This window comes from Camarhynchus parvulus, chromosome 1A (genome assembly GCF_901933205.1).
Source record: "Camarhynchus parvulus chromosome 1A, STF_HiC, whole genome shotgun sequence".
NCBI lineage: Eukaryota > Metazoa > Chordata > Aves > Passeriformes > Thraupidae > Camarhynchus > Camarhynchus parvulus.
Window position 1 is genome coordinate 28,798,583 of NC_044586.1, and position 19,640 is coordinate 28,818,222.

The following is a 19,640-nucleotide window of genomic DNA, read 5'->3' on the forward strand; positions in this document are numbered from 1 at the left end:
TTTCCTGATTCACCATTTAATCCTGTTCTCTTCTCCCATGCTAGTATATCACATTAAATAGATAGGCCTATGACACTGCCATTATTGTGTCGTTTTCCTGTGTGTGTGCTTCTACCAACCTTTCTGCTACCTGGAAATTTTTATGTGAGGGAATATGAATATATCCCAAAATTAGAGTTTTCAAGTTGAACTTATACACTTTACGAGTAGTAGCAGGGAATATGTGTACATTGGCTAGCCTTGCTTACCTCTGCCTGTCTGGTTTAATTTATTTCTGAAGCCTTTCAGTAGGCTTTTTAGCAAGATTTATTTATCACTCTTTCATCTCTTAACTTAATCTGGAGTTTTGCATTCCACTTCTGAAATCAGTTTTTATTTTAAAGTCCACATAATTCTGGCAGAAGGTTTGCAGAACTTCATGGTGTTTTTATATACTAGTTTTTTCAGTTAAGGATGTGGATTAGTCCTGATGCTTGAGAGCTTTAAAATTTAGGCTTTGATCTTTGTTCACTATTAAAAAAAAAATCTCGGTAGTCAAAATTCGTAACACACAAAAGCATATGATTCAGAGATCATGGGAGCCATGCAGAACTGGTTTTGCAGTGTTGTCTGTCTGTTCTGAGGGAGGTTAGTAGTCTTTTTGCTCAAGACTGAGTTGGGTGTTTTTCTTAGCTTTTGTGCTCTGTTGAGGAGAATGAAGATTGTTTTCCCTGTATGAAATTTTAAATCCAATGCTATTAAAAATTAAAGCTGTCATGCATTTAATTATCAGCATAAGTATTTTGGTCTTGCATCTCTTCTTTTGGACACTGGGTTTTTTTCTTGCCTACTTTGATTTGTGTTTTTAGTTTTCATTCTTTTGCTGAAGTTTCACAAGTAGCCAATGGACACAAATGCTTGGGAGAAATACAGGGCGTGCTTGTGTGTGATTTTATGGGGTTCCTGGTAGCTGAAGTGTGAAACTGAGCAGGGTTGTTGATGCTGTCAACAGGAATGCAATTCTATGTAAAATCTTGGCATCATCACCATTCTTTGAGATTATTCCAGTTGAATATGTGGCATTTAAAAAAAATAGAAAACAAGAAGCCCTCAGGAAATTTTTTGGAGAAACTTGGCCACTTCGTATTGTGGTCTCTGTGTGAAAGCAGAAGTGCCTGTAAAACAGTCAGCATGTTGAAGAGTCTAAACAGTGCCCATTTACTGAAGGCTCCTGTGTTCTTTATATTCCATGTGCGTGAAAAAGTAGCTTTGGAAAAAACCAGAATTTCCAGGCAAGCACAGAATTTCTTCACCGCTTTAGTTTGTCTTTGTTTCTGCTGTAAAGCTTTTTGTCTATTACTTTGCAATAAAATGCCTGCTGGGCCTTTTATTTAGAGATGCTTTTAGAGTGTTTTACCACAATAGTTCAGTTCTGGAGGAGCAGGTGATTAGCAGGAACTAAACAGTGAAAGATAAATTGCAAAGTAATGAAACAGATGATATGTGAGAGTTGTCACTGCTTTCTACAGTTAATGCTACTCACAGACTAGATGACTTTGCTTTTTATTGCTATTTTTATATTGTTGGTTGTGTTCTGATGGCTCTATCTTTTTATTTTTCTCTCTCAGAAACTTGAAGGTGACATTCTTGATGCTAGAGCAAGTAAAGAGCAAGCTCTTCAGGAGTTACAGCAACAGCAACATCAGAACAAAGAATTAGATCTCCGGACAGCAGAACTGAGTAAACAACTTGAAGCAGCAAGAGAAGCGTATGCATTTCCTGTGTTATAGTACTTTTCAAAGTCAGACATAAAACTGGGGCAGTTTGGACTAGAGTTGAAATTTTCTGCTTCTCTCCTGTGATTTCATAAAGTCATAAACAAGTGCTGTGTCCCCTCTGCTACAAGAACTGTGTTATATCCCACCTGTTGTCTTTCACTCCATCTGCCATGTTGTCTCACAGGAGTCACTGACTGCTGTGATTCACTGCACTTCTTCATTTCATTCACTGTGCTTGTTGTCAGCTAAATGGCTGAACAGTTTGATGTAGTGAGGTCCATCTTGAAATATCTATAGCTCTGTAACCTTTTTCAAATACAATTTTGCAATTTATGCATAAGCAGCAAAGGGGTATTTTCTGTTCATTATAGTGGAGGAAGAAAGAACCATCTCAAAACTAGTTTCTGAAATTGCTGTTTTGTCTTAACTGGAAAGATGTAATGGCCATGGATGAAAGCAGAGACATTTAAGGATAAAAAAGAACCCATGAAAAAGAACTTAAGTATGTTTTATCCTTTTGTATTTGCAGGATGTCTAATGCTCAACTGGATTTGCAGAAGAAATCTGAGGCCCTTGATCAAGCAAATCAACAAATTAAAAAGCAGGAGGCAGAAAAGGCCAGTCTCAAACAAAACCTTGAGAAATCAAATCAAGATACAAGTAAACAGCTCAAGGAACTTGATTGTAAAATGCAAGCAGCCACATCAGAGCTGCAACAAGTGAAATTAGAGAAGGACACTCTATTAAAGGACCTTACAGAAACCAAAGATAAGCTCTCAAAAAGCTCTGAATCCTTCAAAAAAAGAAAGGAGGAGTTAGAAAAAGAAATTAAAAAAGGAAAAGCAGCTATGGCAGAAATGGTTAGTAGATTCTTTAGTTAGGCATTAAGTTTGGTGTATATACATTCTGATAAAATGATTTTGCTTTCTGTTTGAAAACAATGTACATATGATGAAAATGCATGAATATTTAGTACTGCAAGGAAAACCAAATTGTGATTTTTAGTAGTTCATACATTTCCCACCTTAAATTTTTGCCTAGATATCTACAGTAGTAAGCATCAATCATATCACATAACAGAATCCTTTCTTCTTGCTGCGCGGCTTTAACATAATGAAGAAACTAAATGGAGATGACAAGTGGTGAAACAGTTTGATGGCAAATGTCCCCCTTTTAAAAAATATATCAACTGTATTATAACAACACAAAGTTTTAGAACCTTTGCTAAAATGCTGTTTTATTGAAGAAGTTATTTTTCTGAGGCCATTTTAATTCCCTTTCTGAAGTCTTCGTATATAGAACTTCCTGTGTGTTTGTCTGGACATGCTGAAAAGCTGCATTCTGCAGGCAGAGAGAGTAACATCATCTGTCATTTAGGGAATGCCTAGCTTAAGGTATTATTGGAGTACTAGAACTATTTGAATTTCCGGAAGGTCTTACAAGTGACAGTATAACAAGTACTTGACCGCCAGAGCAACCTATTATGGTAAAGAAAGTAAACTATTACTAGGGTTAAGATACACCTTTTTCTTACCTCTTCTGCCTTGGTGATATGAATGGGCACTATATGTCAGTTGTTCTGACACCCTTGTCTCAGGTGTGGCAAGGGGTGTCCTTCTTATACTCTTCTCATCTTACATGTCACCATTTTCCAGAGCCCATTCAGAGCTGCTTTTATTCTGATCTAAAAAAAAAAATCTGCTCCTAGTTAAAAAGAACATTTTTCTCTTATTCATTCACCTTTTGAAGGAAAGCTCTTTTGTTTGCTTTTCTTAGTTACTGCTGTTTTAAGATTTGTTTCTCCTAAAAACTTGAAGGATTTTCTCCCCAGTTTAGACTTAAAGGCAGTAGTCCAGATTCTGCTTCTAGTTCTGGACTCTTTTGGAGGCTCTCCACTATCTTAAATATGTAGTATTTGGACTTAATATATGGTTGCATATGCATGGAGGTCTGCAAATTTACTTGCTTGTGAGTTTTAGAACATGAGGGAATTTTAGATCCTGAACGAGACCAATGAGCCCACTATTTCATCAAGAAGGAGAAGGGGTGCCAACCACAGCTTCAAACAGGGACATTATCCCTAATCAGAGAAACTCTGGCACCTAGCTGAGTTTATTAGTACAGGGCATCTAATGTGTAGCTTAGATTTCTCCCTTAAAGTTTTGAGAGATTTTGAGCTGAAAGTGCCTGCAGTTGAGAAGGTAAGATATTTCATTAAAAATGAAAGCATTATTTTTCAGGATTTGGAACTCTTGTGAAAATGCTCCATACATGGTCTTAGAAGCTAACAGGAATATTTCCTTGTCTTGTGTTTTTTAGGAAAAATCTTGCCAAGAATTAAAACACCAGCTTCAGATACAAACAGAGTCTGTAGCTAAAGAGAGGAATGAATTGAAAAACTCACTGGAGAAAAAAGAGGGGGTAAGTTGTCCACTTAGTTTCAAAAATCTAAAAACCAATAATAATAAATGTTTAAAAGATTGATTTTCAGTCTCACCTGCTGGGACTGGTAAGAGATAAAGATGTTTCAATTCTCAAATTGTAAACTATCTTTGGCACTGAAATAAGGTGATACTAAATCTTTCCTAGAGGGTAATGTAAAGCTTTAAAATATAGGTTTTAGTCGTAGTTTTCAGTGCTCCACATACTGTAGCAGGGGATTTTAGCCCTTCAGGTTTTTTCATTAGTGAAATGGTTATGTGGTATTACTGTGTCCCCGTTTTTTTTTGTATTTCCTTACAATAAAAGTTGTTATTTCATATCCTTAGATCTATTTTATTCTCAGGCTTATTCAGTATGTTCTCCGTGTAGCTGGCAGGACGTTTTCAGATATCCTTCAAGGATTGAATTGCTTTTTCAAACTTGTGTCAGTCACTTGTGACTACATAAGGACCAAATGTACTTCTTTTTCAAAGATGAGCATTCAGACCATGCAGTGCAGCTGGCAGCCTGAAGGACACGTCTGCTTTCATGGACTTCTTTACCCAAGGCATCTTCTGTTCCCTAAAGGAATCAGAAAAGATTTGATCAATAGACATAGTTTGATAGACTGTGATGGACACTTACTGTCTGAAAGAGGTTTGGGGGTGTGCAGGTGTGATGGTAATTGCTCTGTGACTATTGCTGCTACTTCCCTGGCTCCCCACTCGATCAGCTAAAGTGCTGTAGTGCTCAGTGGAAAGTGCAGAAGGATGATCTTGGTGTATGCTGCAGTGGGCAGGAGGAGAGCCCAAACTGCTGCTGGTGTGAGAAGACTTGCCTCATCTTAATTTAGAATGGATAAAAAAGACTGCTGTTGATCTCTGGGTAGTAAATTTGGAATAACAGATTATTTTAATGTGTTATGGCAGTTCTTAAAATCTGCTTGCCAGTGTTCAACCACATAGCTATGAAACAGCAGTGGCACTGTGGGATGGTCTGGTTCTGTGAACAGCATGTACAAAAAGTGATTTAAATTTAAATTATATACAGCTACTTAATATTTTTAAATATAGATTTCTAAGCAGTTGTCTATAGACCTTGATTCAGCAAGAGCACAAGTACTGGAAATCCAGGGTCTTCTGAAGGAAAAAGAAAAAAGTGAGCAACATCTCCAGGGAAAGCTGAGAGAATTAAAGGAATCTTTTGAGCAGAAGAAAAAACATAGTGAAACACTGCAAGCTGAATTAAAAACTGCCCTTTTAGAAAAGGTAAGACTGTCCTTTCTTACTCTTACAAGAAAATGAATGTAAATTCCTCTGATAAATATTGAAGCTTTTATGTCAATAACTTTGTGATAAACTCTGTTTGCTGTAGTCTTGTTGGAAATGGTAAGGTCAGGATGTGGAAGTGAAGTCTTCAGATGCTGTTGGAGATAAAAACAACAACATCAACAGCAATAATGAAAAGAACCTGTGGTGAAATATCAATTCCATAGGAATTGAATTTTAGTAAAGGGATAAAATAACCTAGATTGAATGTGGGTTTTTTGCTTCAGGAGCAAAGTGAGAGCTGCCATTTTCTTATAAAGCAGTAGAATTTTGTGAGAGTATTTTTAGACAAACTCTGCAGTGTTTTAAAATGTCCATGGCAGTTTTAAACCGAGTCTTCTCATATTATACCAAAATTATCTGAGTGACAGTATAAAACTCATAAACCATAATGGGAAGAGTTCAAATGTCTTACAACATTAGGGAATATTGTGCTGTGTGCCATGCACTGTTAAATGTGGCTCCAGCTTTGGCTGCCCAATGCTACATGTTCATATTTGTGCTTTAGACAGCCTGTGGAAACGTTAAGTCTTGGTGTTGTGGTTTAACCCAGCCATCAACTCAGCACCACAGAGCTGCTGGTGCTTGGGAAGACAAACACCCTCACTCCAAACTCCCTGCCCTTTCTTCTTCTGCCAGCTCCATAAGCTAGGCATGGTGTGCTATGGTATGGAATTTCCCTTTGGTCAGTGGGATCAGCTGTCCTGGCTGTGCCCTCTCCAAACTCTTGTGCACCTCCAGATTTCTTGCTCATAGGGTGGTGTGCGAAGCAGGAAAGGCCTTGGCGCTATGTGAGCACTGCTAAGAAGTAGCTAAAACATTCCTGTGACAACGCTGTTCCCACCACAAATCCAAAACACAGCCCCCATACTAACTACTGTGAAGAAAATTCTACCTCAGCCAAAACCAGCACACTTGGAAACATTATTCCAATTTTTATTGTTTAGTCTTAATATGTTTCACTTTGTCTTTTGTAGTGAATTCAATTTTGTTGTTAAATTAGGTATACAATGTAATGTAAAATCACAAATATCAAGTTACTGAACTGTTATTCCATAAGAAGAACAAAATTCTCTTCTTGCAGTAGAAATACATTTTATTGAAATGCTTAAGCTAACTTTACTGTCTGTAACTTTAACTAAAACTTTCTGTGCTTATGTTTCAGGCGGAGCTGGAGAATAAACTACAACAGCAGTCTATTTTGTCAGCACAGGAGCTGAAAGCAGAGAAAGGCAAGCTAGCAGATTTACAGCAGGCCCATGATAAACATAAAGAGAACATGGAGAAGCTGCAGCTGGATCTTTATGGCAAAGAGTCTGAGCTGCTGGCAACCAGGCAAGACCTTAAGGTACTTGCATTTTAATGTCGTATGTGACATAGCAGATGTTAATATCCATTTTGAAGACCAAGAAACAATGCAAGAACTGTATAAGTGAAAAAAAATCTTCTGCTATATATAGAATTTAGTGCTGTTTAATTCCTTCCCCTGAGACAAAAGGAATTCTGAAACTAATTTAAAGGCAAACAGATTTGCCAGTTTACCTGAAATACCCTTGCATTTCTGCAGCAGCAAAGTGAAGGGTGATTTGGTTTCATATTCATTAGAGTTAATTTTTTAGTTGCTTTTTCTTGTTATATACTTTGAACGAATTGAAAGTATCTAACTACTTGTTATGTAGCTTTCAACTAATTTAAGTAGCATAGCTAATTAGGGCAAGGTCTGCCAACATGTGAGTAACTGCTGTCTTCCAGATGATTTAACTAGAATATTCCTGGCTGATGGTAGATGTTAAGAGATGTCAAACTTACAGAAACAGTAGGCTTATGAGCCTACCTGGAATACAAGTGCCAGTCCTTGAAGATTTTGGTATTCCTAACCTGAAGTTACCTTGTTTTCTATTAATGTGCAGTGCCTTCAAAGAGGTATTGCTGAGAGTTGAGCCAGTCAGCAAAGATGGTTTTTGGCCCTTTTTTCTGGCCTTCTGCTTCATGTCAGTACTAAGGCAATGCTTCAGTTAGTCCCAAGGACATCCTGTGCCCCAGAGAGTGAACGCCAGGTTCAGGTTATTTTAAGAAACAGAGAAATACCTCCTTTACATATAGGCCACTGCAGTTTTATTAGACTTACTCCTCTGTAGTGATAAATTACCTGCCATGTTTCCCTGCAGCTTATTGAAGCTTCACATTCAGTGCACCATGGTTGAATTGCTATGTTAAATTGTGGGGAACTTCTGCATGATTAACAAGCAGTGGTGGTTTAAGCATATTCTTTCTTTCAGTTTGTTACTATTGCACATATACATCTGTGAGTTTATTTCCTGCAATGCATTTAAATCACCTTTTGGTAAAATGGTCTGTAGAAGCATAGGATGTGTTCAGTAACTAGGGGGGTTTTTGGTATAGTTTTCATTAAAGTATCACTTGTTGCAAAAATAGCTGTGAATAAGGATTGTTATTAAAGTAATTTGATGACCTCTAGTTCTGGCAAGTATAAAATAGGACAGTAAGTGTCTCACATGTATTTAGACCCGATGGGGATGGTAGCAAGAGAGAGGGAGAGCTCCATGCTAAAAGGTAAAATAAGGTGATGGCAACGGGGAAAGATTTTTAAGGTGAGCAATTAGGTAACGTGATTTATAATGTAAGTTTCTGTGGAGCCTAGAGAGCCTGAAGAAGATTTGGGTTCTGAAGTACTGAAGCAGTGTACCAATTTGGAGGCTGTTTCAGTTAAAAATTTTGTAAAAAACATCTGTTAATTAGGATTAGTGAGGTCTGATTGTTGCCACCTTTTTTTTTCCTGGAAGGGGGAAAAGGTGGAGAGCTGAACTTTAGTCGTGGCTGTGCTACCTCAGTATAACATTGAACTAAAGAAGCAGTGATAACTTCTCAGGACCCAGGACATCCCTCTGGCTGTCCTGAGCAGCCAAGACCCCTGCCAGGGGTCTCAGAGGCCCTGGCACAGAGCCCAAGATGCCTGTGGTTTTGATTATAACCTGTGGAGCAAGTTACCAACCTTAGATGAAGATCTGCAAGCCATGACAAATTAAGTAGAATGATAGTGAAAAAGTAGATTTTGGGGTTTTTAGAATGGGGATTCAGGGGAGCAAGATGGAGGGATCTGGGCGTGTCCAGTCTTTCTCCTTCTTCTTCTTGGCCTCCATCTTCTGCTGTGATGTTGGCACTTACAGACTTGTTTAGAGTAGAAGCTCACTGTCTAATATAGGTGATAGGTATTGGAAAGTAATTGTAAACATTGTACACGTAGTTTTTAGTATAAAGGCATAACACTGCCCCGGGGGCAGGCAGAATGCCTCGGACTGTCTTGCTGAGTGGACCTTGGCAGTACAGGAGAAATTTTTTTATAGATAAGACACAATAAACAATCCTGAGACCGAGAAATGAAGAGCCCTGACTCCTTCTTTGAGAGCCGGGCTGGGAAAAGAGACTTTCGAACTCTTCTTGGGGTCGCTCTGATAAGCTAGAGATCCCAAAAATAACTTGTCTTAGAAGACCACAAAAGAAAAAAGCACATTCAGACAGCCTCAGAGTGAAAATGTTAATCTTGATACATGAATATCAAAATGCCTATTCAAAATCAGTTGTCTGCATGATATTTTGCCTTAGGCAAGTTACTTATTAAAAGCAGCTCATTTGACCCAGAGCTGTGTGTTTTGACAGAAGTGATGGGCAGACTGAGTTTTAGATTGGCCTTAATCTTCTTAGTAGGCAGTGGTAGAAGTTTCTAAAACTTGGGTGTCTTTCAGTGCAGGATTTTTAGCAGAGTTATGACCTCCCTGCAGAGCTGTGTTGAGTCAGCAGTGTCAGGAGCCCAGCATTGTCCAGAAGAGGCATGGCCAGACCATGTCGTGACCTCCTAGCGATGCTGGATTTAAATGGAAAACCGAGCCACGCTCACGTGGTGTGGCACCATGCTGGTGGCGGGGCCGAGCTCCCAGGCGTGGCCATGGGTGATGAGAAGCTGTGGGTGCTCGGCTGGGCACGGAGCACCATCTGCCGGCATCTGTCGGGAAAGGCGCTGCTGGCACCGACAGCTCGGCCCCGGCTGCGGGCCGGAGTGAGCTCGGCAAAGGGACCGAGCGCTCCGGGCGGGTTCGCAGCAGCGCACCCAGCGCTGCAGGGCAGCGCAGCGGGAGCCCGAGCTGCTGGTCCGCAGCACAGCACCGAGCCATGGAGCTGTGGCCAGGTGCAACCGTGCAGCTCTGAGTGCTGCAGAGGACACGGGACAAGTGTTGTCATTAAAACAAACAAACAAACAAACAAACAAACAAACAAAAACCCAAAAAACCCCCAAAACAAAAAACCAGGAGTGGGAATGTAGTTATAATTTTATGATACTATTTACTGCAAATTTACTTTGGATTAAAAATGTCTCTAACAGTAACTTTCACGCATGCTTTCGTCTTTGTGGAAAAGAAATCGCATTTGAGTGTTTCTTAAAGTTGTAGTTTTTGATTACAAAAAGTATATATATAATTAAAAAAGAATACCACTAAACAATTTTTGTATATACACAAGTATCTGTGTCTGTATATTCACACCTTTTTTTTTGTGTGTGAAAAAGGCATTTTTTATATAGAAGAGTTAGTAAGAATGCACAGTGTTATTTTTGCCTTGATTTTGATTTAGTGTGAGAATTTTTCTGTGTGTGTGAAAAAGGCATTTTTTATATAGAAGAGTTAATAAAAATGCACAAACTGTTATTTTTGCCTTGATTTTGATTTAGTGCGAGAATACTTTCTGTGAAGCTGATCTCCTGAGCTCTGCCAAATATTCTTGAGTTTTGGCATTTGTGCTTTTTGTAGTCAGTCCTGGTTTCTTCTGTGTTTTCAAAAGAATGTTTCTTTGTCTCCAATGTTGGCATTGCTGTCAGCATATATTCAGTGAATGTTCTGGAACAAAATTCATACTTGCCAGACCTCGGTTGTGTAAGTCAGGAGCCTAAGTTGCATACAGTCAGTCTAACTCTTTTTCTTGGGGAACGAAGAGAGATCAGGTTAGCATCTAATTTAATGAATAATTTACTGTTGATCCTGATGGACTGGGATCAGGGAGCACTTCATGTTTGTGCACTTCATGTAGGTAGAATGAATCTAGATCTACCACCCTGCCAGGACCATTTGTGGGGCTGGCACTATGATTTGCACTGGCACAGCCCAAGTTGTAGTGAATGAAACTGTAATTTTAAAATATCTGTATTTATTTAAACTGTGTACCAGCCAGCCTAGCACTTCTCTTTATTTACACAAGTACTGATTGACCTCTTTTGTTCAGTACCAGTTCCTTGTCTCAGCCTTGGTGCAGACACAATGAGATGATCTGCGCAGTGCAGACACTTTGAGGCGTGGGTTGAGAGAGAAGTACCCACTGTGTGTGGGTGTCACTGTCCACTTCATCAAATTTCATCATCTGGTGTCAGCAAATTTGATGTAACCACATTTTTTCTACTAGAAACAGAATTGAAAGATATGGCTTTACTATGTTTCTTTCTGAAACTTCAGAGACTCTTGAAGATGTTATATGATGATACTATACTTCCTATCCTCCCTCAGTGTTAGGAAGATATGGTATTCCACTGCACACAGTGGAACAGAGTAAGATAATTTTGCTTTCTGAAATACCCACCCTACTGAAACCTTGAAACTGCAAAAGTGTCTCATATTTTTTTACAAAAAATACTTAGTCAACACCTTTCAAAGTATTAAGTAGTAAACTCTAATATCTCAGAAAGCAAGTGAAGTAATTTGTCTGAAAATTGATTTTAAAGCTGGTGTGAGCTTTTTAAGAGTCGTGGGGATTCTTGAAAATGCTGTTGAATCAGCAGTGTTCCATGACTGCTGTTTCAAATTAAATCTGACTCTACAAGCAAAATACTTTAGATATTACAAAGGAGGGTCATGAGGCATCAGAAGTGAATTAGCTTTTAAATCAATATGGGAGTGACTAAAACATATGCATAATTGAATGAAGTGAAAATTCTGCTTATAGTTCCTTTTAAAACCACTAACCTTCAACAGGAGGTTTGATTAATATTTAAGCAAGACCTTCAAAAATATTTGAGTTTGTCTTGAAAGAATTTAAGTCTTTACTGTTGCACTGAAGGCAATAAACTTATTAGTAATAATAAATCTCAGCTCACTTTCTGCATCACAGCATCAAAAGCTTACATAAAATACCAGTATTTTGGAGAAGTTGAGGATGAGTTTGTTTAGTTGATTTTTTCTTGTTGGTTTCAAGTGGAACTAGTTTATCTAAGCTAGAAGGTTTAAAGAACCTTCAGAATATTAACTCAAAAAGACCCCCAAAGTTAGACTTTGCTGTGGGCAAACAGAATGAGCTTGGCTTTGGGTGCAAGTTTTGTAGTGTTTCTTGGGATTTTGTGACCTGTTTCAGAGAGATTAATCCAAGTTCTTTTTCTAGCTAATGGTGAGAATTAGGAGCAAATAAAGTATCATCTCTGGATTTTGAATGAAAGTTTAAATTTACGGTTTACAATGCTTATGCAACAGAAACTGTGAAACATTTTATCCTGATATTAGCATTTTTATCTTATACATTTCACTTCAGAATTTAAAAAAAATTACTATTTTCCTAGTACTGACTTTATTAAGTCATTGGTGAAAAGTAGCATTGTATGATTTTTGAAATCTTCAAAGTAGAGCTTCACTTCTTAAGTAACAGCTGTCTAGAGTTATAGAACAGTTGATTTGCCTAGATAATAAAAGTAATTTATGTGAGCAAAATCAAGTGTATTCTCTTTTTGGCAGTTACCTTTTGTTCTTTGCCCTTCTGCATGTTATCACCTTTTGTCTGTGTGAGGATGCAGGCTGGAATGCATACAGTAAGTTTTTGTTCCTGGAAATTAAGCTGGCATAGTTTCTTTTTACTTTGGGTTACCTTGTAAACTAGAAGTTTCTGCAATTATGCTCTGTCGACATTTGAAGCTAAATGTTGCACACCAGGTAGCAGTTTTTCGCTTGGAAAATGTTTAAGTGGCTGTTTAGTATCTGTAACTTTTATACTGATGAATAACTTACAGAACTCTCTTTGTAATTAGTCCACAGAAGAAAAACTTGCTCTAGCTCAAGAAGAATTAGTTTCCAGCAGGAATCGAATTGCTAGCAGTAATCAACAGATTCAGGAGCTGAAGAAAGCTAAGTCTGCACTGGAGCAGGATGCATCAAAGAAAGAACAGCAGCTGGGTGAGAAGACCAAAATGCTACAAGATCTTCAGAATGACAGGGTAAATGCCTCTGCCTTTTGAAATCTCCACACAGGAGATTTCACATCCACCCCATGCAGGCACCCTTTATTATTTTCTATTACGTCTCTAATTTGAGAGCATAACACTGTTGTAGTGCATAACAATAACAGTTTTACTGAACCTCTGGTGAAAAGACTTTAAAAAGAGACAGTTGTACTGAATTTGGTTCAGAATATGCTTTCATTTTTTCTGGACAGGTTTGTATCTAGACAGGTGGGAAAACATTTTTAGTTTTAAATCTAAAATTGCAGTCATGCTGCTAATTGCATTACAAACTGTGGATAGATACATGGCAGTTGTTTCCCCATCGTTACAAAGTCACCAAGTAGTTTTTGGGCCCTGGATGTTTTTTGTTTGCTTGGGTTTTTTATTTTGTGAATTTGGAAGAGGTAACTTTTCTAGCACTTCTATTTCTCTTCAAGGTTTTGAAAGAAAAAGATTTGGCTAATGAAAAATGTAAAACGGCAGAGCTCCAGGAAATAAAGAACAGACTTGAAAAAGAAAGTGCCAAGCTGGGTGAAGAGCTTAAAGCCTGCAAGCAAGAATTTGAGAAGGTACATTCAGACAAACTAAGTCTTCTTCATATGTTTGGTTATCTGATGAGAAATATGTGTCTACTCAGTAGATGTTTTCTGGAATGGCTTTGCAAAGATGGTTACTGTAAATATTGGTAGTACAGGTAAGGGAACCAAAGCCCAGATTTTATTGAGCTCCCTCAGCAATGATGTCTGGGTTGGTGATGATTCTTGAGCCCCAGGGCCTAGTGAGCCAGGTGGGCTGCATAACTTGTCTTAGCTTCAGGATGGGTTGTATGTCCTGGCTTTTCTTCAGTTCCACTGTAAATTCACTCTGCATACCCCTGCTTGACTATTCTGAAATGAAAAGCTGTCCAAAAGAATCATAATGGTGAAATTTCCCACATATTCTAGGCACATCTGGGACTTCTCAAGGATGCATCGTAGAGATGAAACTCTCTTACTGTTGTTTCTTAAAATGTCTTAAAAAGTTACAGCTGGGGAAGCCTCAAAAAAGACAAATGTCAGGAGCTTCATAAAAGACAAACTCTCTTCCAAAATCATAACAATCAGTTGAGCTCTCTAAAGGCTAAAGATTGAGAGGATTTAATGAAATAATTTTTAGTCTTCAGTGAAACTAACTGTTTCTTGCCACACTCTACATATTCTGGTTTTTTAGTCCCTATAAAAACTAACACTCCTAAAAGGCTGCAGTTTGTGTTTTCTGTAAGCAGTTACATTTGCATCTGTTAAGCACACTTAGTTTAAATTGTTGCGCAAGTATAAATACAGGTACAATTCCCTATACACTAATAAAAGGAAAAGAAAATAACATGATAACTTACAGCCTTCAGATGTTCTTTTGTTCTCCATTGTTTAGAAAATGGTCTGTAATTTTTAGGTATAAGTCTGTACTTTGTTTCTCTTGAGCACTCTGTGCTTGGGGAAAGGTATTCTAGTTCTTGTTGTTCTTAAAATCTCTATTCTAAAGAATAAAATGTATGAAGATGTAAAAGGTGTGCCCACCAGTATCAGCTTAATTGTAATGTCTTCATTTCCCTACAAGCAATCAGACTGAAAGTCTCCTAAAGACTTAAATTCTGCTTCCCATCTCCTAGCAAGGAATAGATGTATATGTATCTGTAGGGCATCCTCTTGTTCTGAGGATATCTTCTTTTCACTGTCCTTGGTTTGGTTTTAACTTGTATTGTGGATTTTGATTTATGGAAAATGGTCCACCCCTATTAGTCCGTTAGTACCTATATCCTTGGCTTTGTAAATTTAAGGAAAATTATTTATATAAATTAAATGAACTATTCTACTTGAGTTCAATTACAGAAGATCAAGTAAAGCCATTATTTACATCATTCCACTTGCTTAAAACAGAGTAATTTTTATACACTGAGGACTAATAGAAACTAACTTTCTTCCATCAGTATTCAATTTTACATTGTCATTACAAAGTTTTTAACCTCATTATTGCAAACAGAGAACAATGTGAAGTGAATTTTAGAACTGTACGTAAAAATGACAATGGATGCATCTTTTCAAGGGGTGGTAGAAAACAATTCAACAGATCTTCGTCTCTACCTTAGTAGAAACATATATTACAATTATTTTTAAAATTGAGTGTTGATCATAATATAAGTTAAAAATCTTTGATCATGAAAATCACTGATACTTTACTCTATAAAATCATCCTTTCTTCTAGTGATAAAACTAAAAATTATTGCTGTCCTCTCCTGGGAAAGATTACAGTATTTTTTAATTTAAATAGATTTACACTTTCAGTGTTGCTAGTTTAACTTTGAATTCTGTATCCTAACAGGAGGTGACAAATCTCAAGGATGGAAACCAGCTATTGATTCAACAGAAATTAGAACTGCAGGGCAAAATAGATAATGCAAATTCAACTCTGGAACAGGAGAAACAAAAGCTTCAAGCTGTCAAAGATCAGCTGAGAAAGAGAGAAGAGGAGCTGAAGAAAGAATGTGCTGAAATTGAAGCCAAACTGGTTAGTATGTTAGAGAGAATGAGACTGCTGTTTTGTGAACACACCTTTGGATTTTTCCAGAGACAGAAAGGATGCAATGGGTTGACTTTAATTTCACTTTACAGGAGCTTTTCAATGACAGGATCAAAAATCTTTGAGGCATTTAATGGTGTAGGAAAATTCAGTGAGGTGACAGCCTTGTCTAGTAGAGTGTGTTGATTAAAAGTAGTGATTCTATTACAATAAAATTCTTTGGCTCAATTAAATGAAGGGAATAGGGAAAGAATGTTTGGAAGCTTGTTTTTCATTTTTCCATTGTTTTTATAGCACACAGAGAAAAAAGACAAAGAAGAAGAAAAACGGAAACATGAGGAAAAGGAGACCAAGCTCACCATGCAGGTGACAGCCCTGAATGAAAACCTGGCTACCATGAAGAAAGAGTGGCAAAGCAGTCAAAGACGAGTGAGTGAGCTGGAGAAGCAGACAGATGATTTACGTGGGGACAACGCTGTCCTGGAAGCAACAGTCCAGAATAATCAGGATGAGAGAAGAGCATTGCTGGAGAGGTAAGCTGTGGTCTTGATGATGGGGAAGTGTAGTTTGAGAAATTAAATGAACTGAGGATGAAAACTTGTTTGAGTTGATTTGGGATTCTGTATTCATGCTTTATTTAAATCTGCATTTGTTCTTAGTGCCTGGGCTGTGGGTGCAGTTTCCAGAGTGCAGCCCTCTGTCATCCCTGCCAAAGTGCAGCTAGAGGTTTTGGGAACCAACTGTGCTCCTTGTGATCGTTCTGTAGAAAACAGGGCAGGCTTATCAGGATCTTTACTAACCACTAAAGCCACAGCTCTGTGCTTTCTCTCAAAGATTTATGTCCATCTGTAAGACCCTTCTAAATCCACTGGGCTTCTCTGAGATTTCAGGTGTATAGGCTGTGGCTTCTCATCTGTTGTGTCAACCTTGTGGGGCCTGGCAGAGAGAACTTCTCTTACCTGAGCTAACTGTCCTTCTCCATCACTCTGAGGCTCCCATGCCTTGATTCAATTTGAATACATGCCCTAGTCATCCAGAAGCCTGGAAGAGACCCCTTAAGTAACACAGAATTTGCATAGGAACTCCCAGGTGTGTCCACTGCTCTGTGTTAGGAGACTGAGCATGTAAGTGGATTAGATAGACTAAACTCCACAAAGGAGGCATTTTTTTCCTCCTGAAAACCTGCAGTCTTATTTTCTCTCATCCTGCTGTTGTCTCTAAAATATATTTAAGTCAAAGGTAAGCAGAGTGCTTTTCCTTCAGGCAGCAGGAGGCCTTGCAAGGCAGCAGGAGCTACTTGAATGCAGTGATTTCCAGGGTAGAAGAAACAGCTGTGAGACAGGAGCTTTCCTTGTCCTTATTTCCTGACATGTTTGGTGAAAGCAGAGGGGAAAACTTTTGTCAGTACTGTCCAGCTTGGTAGTTTGACTTTTGAGCAGTAGACCTTGGAATAGGATGGGATCAATTCAAGTGAGATCCTCTTTCTTTGGTAATCCCTTGCTGTACTGTGTTGAACTCATGCAGTTGCTGTTTACAGCTTGGCAGAAAAATGCCCTTTGAAATTTGGCCTTTGAGCAGCTGAGTTTCAGCTGATGGGAGGTGGCCTTGATAGAAGAAAAAGGTTTCTTTTCTGCCCTGTTGCCTGACCTGATCTGCAGCAGCTGGTTTGGGAGAGTGTCCCATTGTACAGGGGACTTTATCAGGGCTTGCTGTCGAGGGACTGCATTCAGCACTGTCCCTGGTTTGGGGTGTAACTCCAGGTATTGATAAGCTGCAGATACTTAGGAGCAGTCTAATCTTTAACTGGTTGTTACAACAGAATGTTTTCCTAGGTAAGGCATCCAAGAACTTTTCAGAGTAAGGATTTTTTGGCTGGATTTTATGCGAGTAAGTTCTCAGACTGACAATTAGCCCAAAGGACACACAGTGTACATTGTCTTAAGTGCTTTGAGCTGACTGTTTATTATTTTGCCTCAGGTGTATAAAAAGTGAGGGAGAAATTGAAAAGCTTCAGGCCAAACTTGTAGAAATGAAGAAAAAGCTGGACAATACAACTGCTGCAATGCAGGAACTTGGCCGAGAAAACCAGTCATTGCAGGTATAATTTGACTTCAAGCTATAAAACCTGTTGATTCTCTGTTTGGGACCTTAGCAGAATTTCAAATTTGTGTCAGTTTGGTGGTGGGTTGCCTTCCTAGAGTGAATTAAGGTGTTATGTTTGTGGTGTGTGAGGGTCATACTTCTGTCTGTGGGTTATTAAATCTGCTTATAGTTTTGAAACTTGGAAGGTTTCTTCTCTGAACAGCCATAAGCTCCGAGTACCATGACAGAATTGGTGCTTTTATTTTGCAATAGGTAGTGCATGCTGTGGAAGTAGAGGATATTAGAGGGAATAGAAGTGCAATTTTTAAAAAAGCCTGATTTTTTTTTTTTACATCTTCTGTATAGATCAAACACACACAAGCTCTCAACAGGAAGTGGGCAGAAGACAATGAGGTACAGAATTGTATGGCCTGTGGAAAAGGCTTTTCGGTGACAGTAAGAAGGGTAGGTGTGTTCTACTCTGTGGCTATGGTGTTTTTCTTGGATCTCTTGGATTGGATACAGACTTCAGAAAATGGCCTGAATAGTACTGTGATTCTCAAGACATCTCAGAATACAGTTATTGTTTAAAGTGCCTTAACATGTTAAAAATAATGGCTGTGGAGCTTGCTTTATTCATGATTCGTTTTCCATTTTAGCAGCATCAATTTATAAACAGTGTTAAAATGCTTCAATTCCCAAAGCAAGCAGGCAAAATTACTGTTGTAAGCATATTTACAGAAAATATATTTATAACTGATCTGAACTAGATTTATGGAGATATATATATATATATGTATGTATGTATGTATATATCTCCATATATCCATATGGATATATATGGATATATGGATTTATGGGTATAAAAATAATGTAAATTGGTTGAAATTAGATATGTGTGAAAATATGAGGCATCACCATGATCTGGTGCTTTGTGACTATACATTTGTAAAGATGGAACAGAAGAAACAACTGGATGTGTTTTAGGTCTGGAGTCAGACCTTGCTTGAAAAACTGCTGTGGTCAGCTAAGATGTTAGCATCAATTGGCAGGGTCTGCCATTCATCCAGAGATGAGCACCCCTCCAACAAGTGGCTTGGCAATGAAGTAGATGAGGGATATTTGTGAGGTTCATTTTTGCAGAGCTTCCTGATATAGTCTTAGGTGGCTCCCCCGCCCTGCACTATTTTGGTAATGTTCTTTGGGTAGTCTTTGAACAGAGGCTGCTGGATCCTTTGATTCAAGGATACTTCTCAATGTGAAAGCAGGTAATTAGGTATAAGGAGAATGTATTTCGTGTGACCAGAACAAGCTCAAGAGAACAAATTCAAGAGGAGGATGAACTATTTTCTATTTTCTGAAACTGATATATTCTCTTGACTCAGTGAAGCACTTCTGAATGTTTTACTCATATACTCTTTAGAAGGGATTTACTGAAATTACCTTCTCTCTGCTATGTAACTGCCAATTAAAAATTAAGAGTAATTTTTGGAACATGAGAGTTGATTTGACATGATAGTGATCTCTATTAGTGATCACTGCCACTGATATTCAGCATGTATGTTTCTTCTCTTTTGCAGCATCACTGTAGACAGTGTGGAAATATCTTTTGTGCTGAGTGCTCAGCAAAGAATGCCTTAACTCCTTCTTCCAAGAAGCCTGTCCGAGTCTGTGATACTTGCTTTAATGACTTGCAAGGATAACTGGCTATCGTGAGTGACCAAGAAATGCTACACTAAAATTTACTATTTCTGTTGATGCACTTCATTCAGCACTCAGACTACTATTCAGTTTGGACAATGATTGTAACACTTGGCAAAATCTAGTATATTTTAAAATGTTTATTGATACCAAGCAAAACTATTGTATTTTTTTGTGAGACATGGGCTCAGATCATTCATAGCTTACTGACATTCATCATGGAAAGAGCTTTTATGTCTAGATTAGAAATATCCAGTTATTTGTAAATAAAGTTTAAACAGAGGAGTAACAATGTATTTTTTTATCTTTTATTTTTTTGTTCAAGAGAAACAGCATTTATGTGGTATTGAAATTTATTCTTGTTTCCTTCAAAGAAAAAGGAAGACGCAAAAACTTGTGAGGATTTTATGTATCAAATGTTGCTGTAAAAACATAACTAATTGTTGCATTTGGTTGTGTATCTGATGGTCTTTATAACCCCCTATGATTTTGGTTTTTTTTTTCTATCTCTCTGGTTCTTGTTTTTCT

At 38.1% G+C, this 19,640-nt stretch overlaps 1 protein-coding gene across 2 annotated transcripts in view; it reads left to right on the forward strand.

Annotated features, from left to right (window-relative positions):
• The window catches only part of EEA1 (early endosome antigen 1), a 61,372-nt gene extending 41,971 nt beyond the window's left edge, over window positions 1-19,401 (forward strand). For both annotated transcript variants that reach the window (XM_030959772.1, XM_030959773.1), the window contains 12 exons: window positions 1,608-1,747; window positions 2,287-2,617; window positions 4,077-4,178; window positions 5,252-5,446; window positions 6,672-6,854; window positions 12,582-12,767; window positions 13,211-13,342; window positions 15,132-15,317; window positions 15,624-15,862; window positions 17,307-17,427; window positions 17,778-17,876; window positions 18,992-19,401. In XM_030959772.1, the coding sequence (XP_030815632.1) occupies window positions 1,608-1,747; window positions 2,287-2,617; window positions 4,077-4,178; window positions 5,252-5,446; window positions 6,672-6,854; window positions 12,582-12,767; window positions 13,211-13,342; window positions 15,132-15,317; window positions 15,624-15,862; window positions 17,307-17,427; window positions 17,778-17,876; window positions 18,992-19,114 (2,037 nt within the window). In that variant the 3' untranslated portion in view covers window positions 19,115-19,401. The remainder of the gene's footprint in view (window positions 1-1,607; window positions 1,748-2,286; window positions 2,618-4,076; window positions 4,179-5,251; window positions 5,447-6,671; window positions 6,855-12,581; window positions 12,768-13,210; window positions 13,343-15,131; window positions 15,318-15,623; window positions 15,863-17,306; window positions 17,428-17,777; window positions 17,877-18,991) is intronic.
• The last annotated feature ends 239 nt before the right edge of the window (window positions 19,402-19,640 follow it).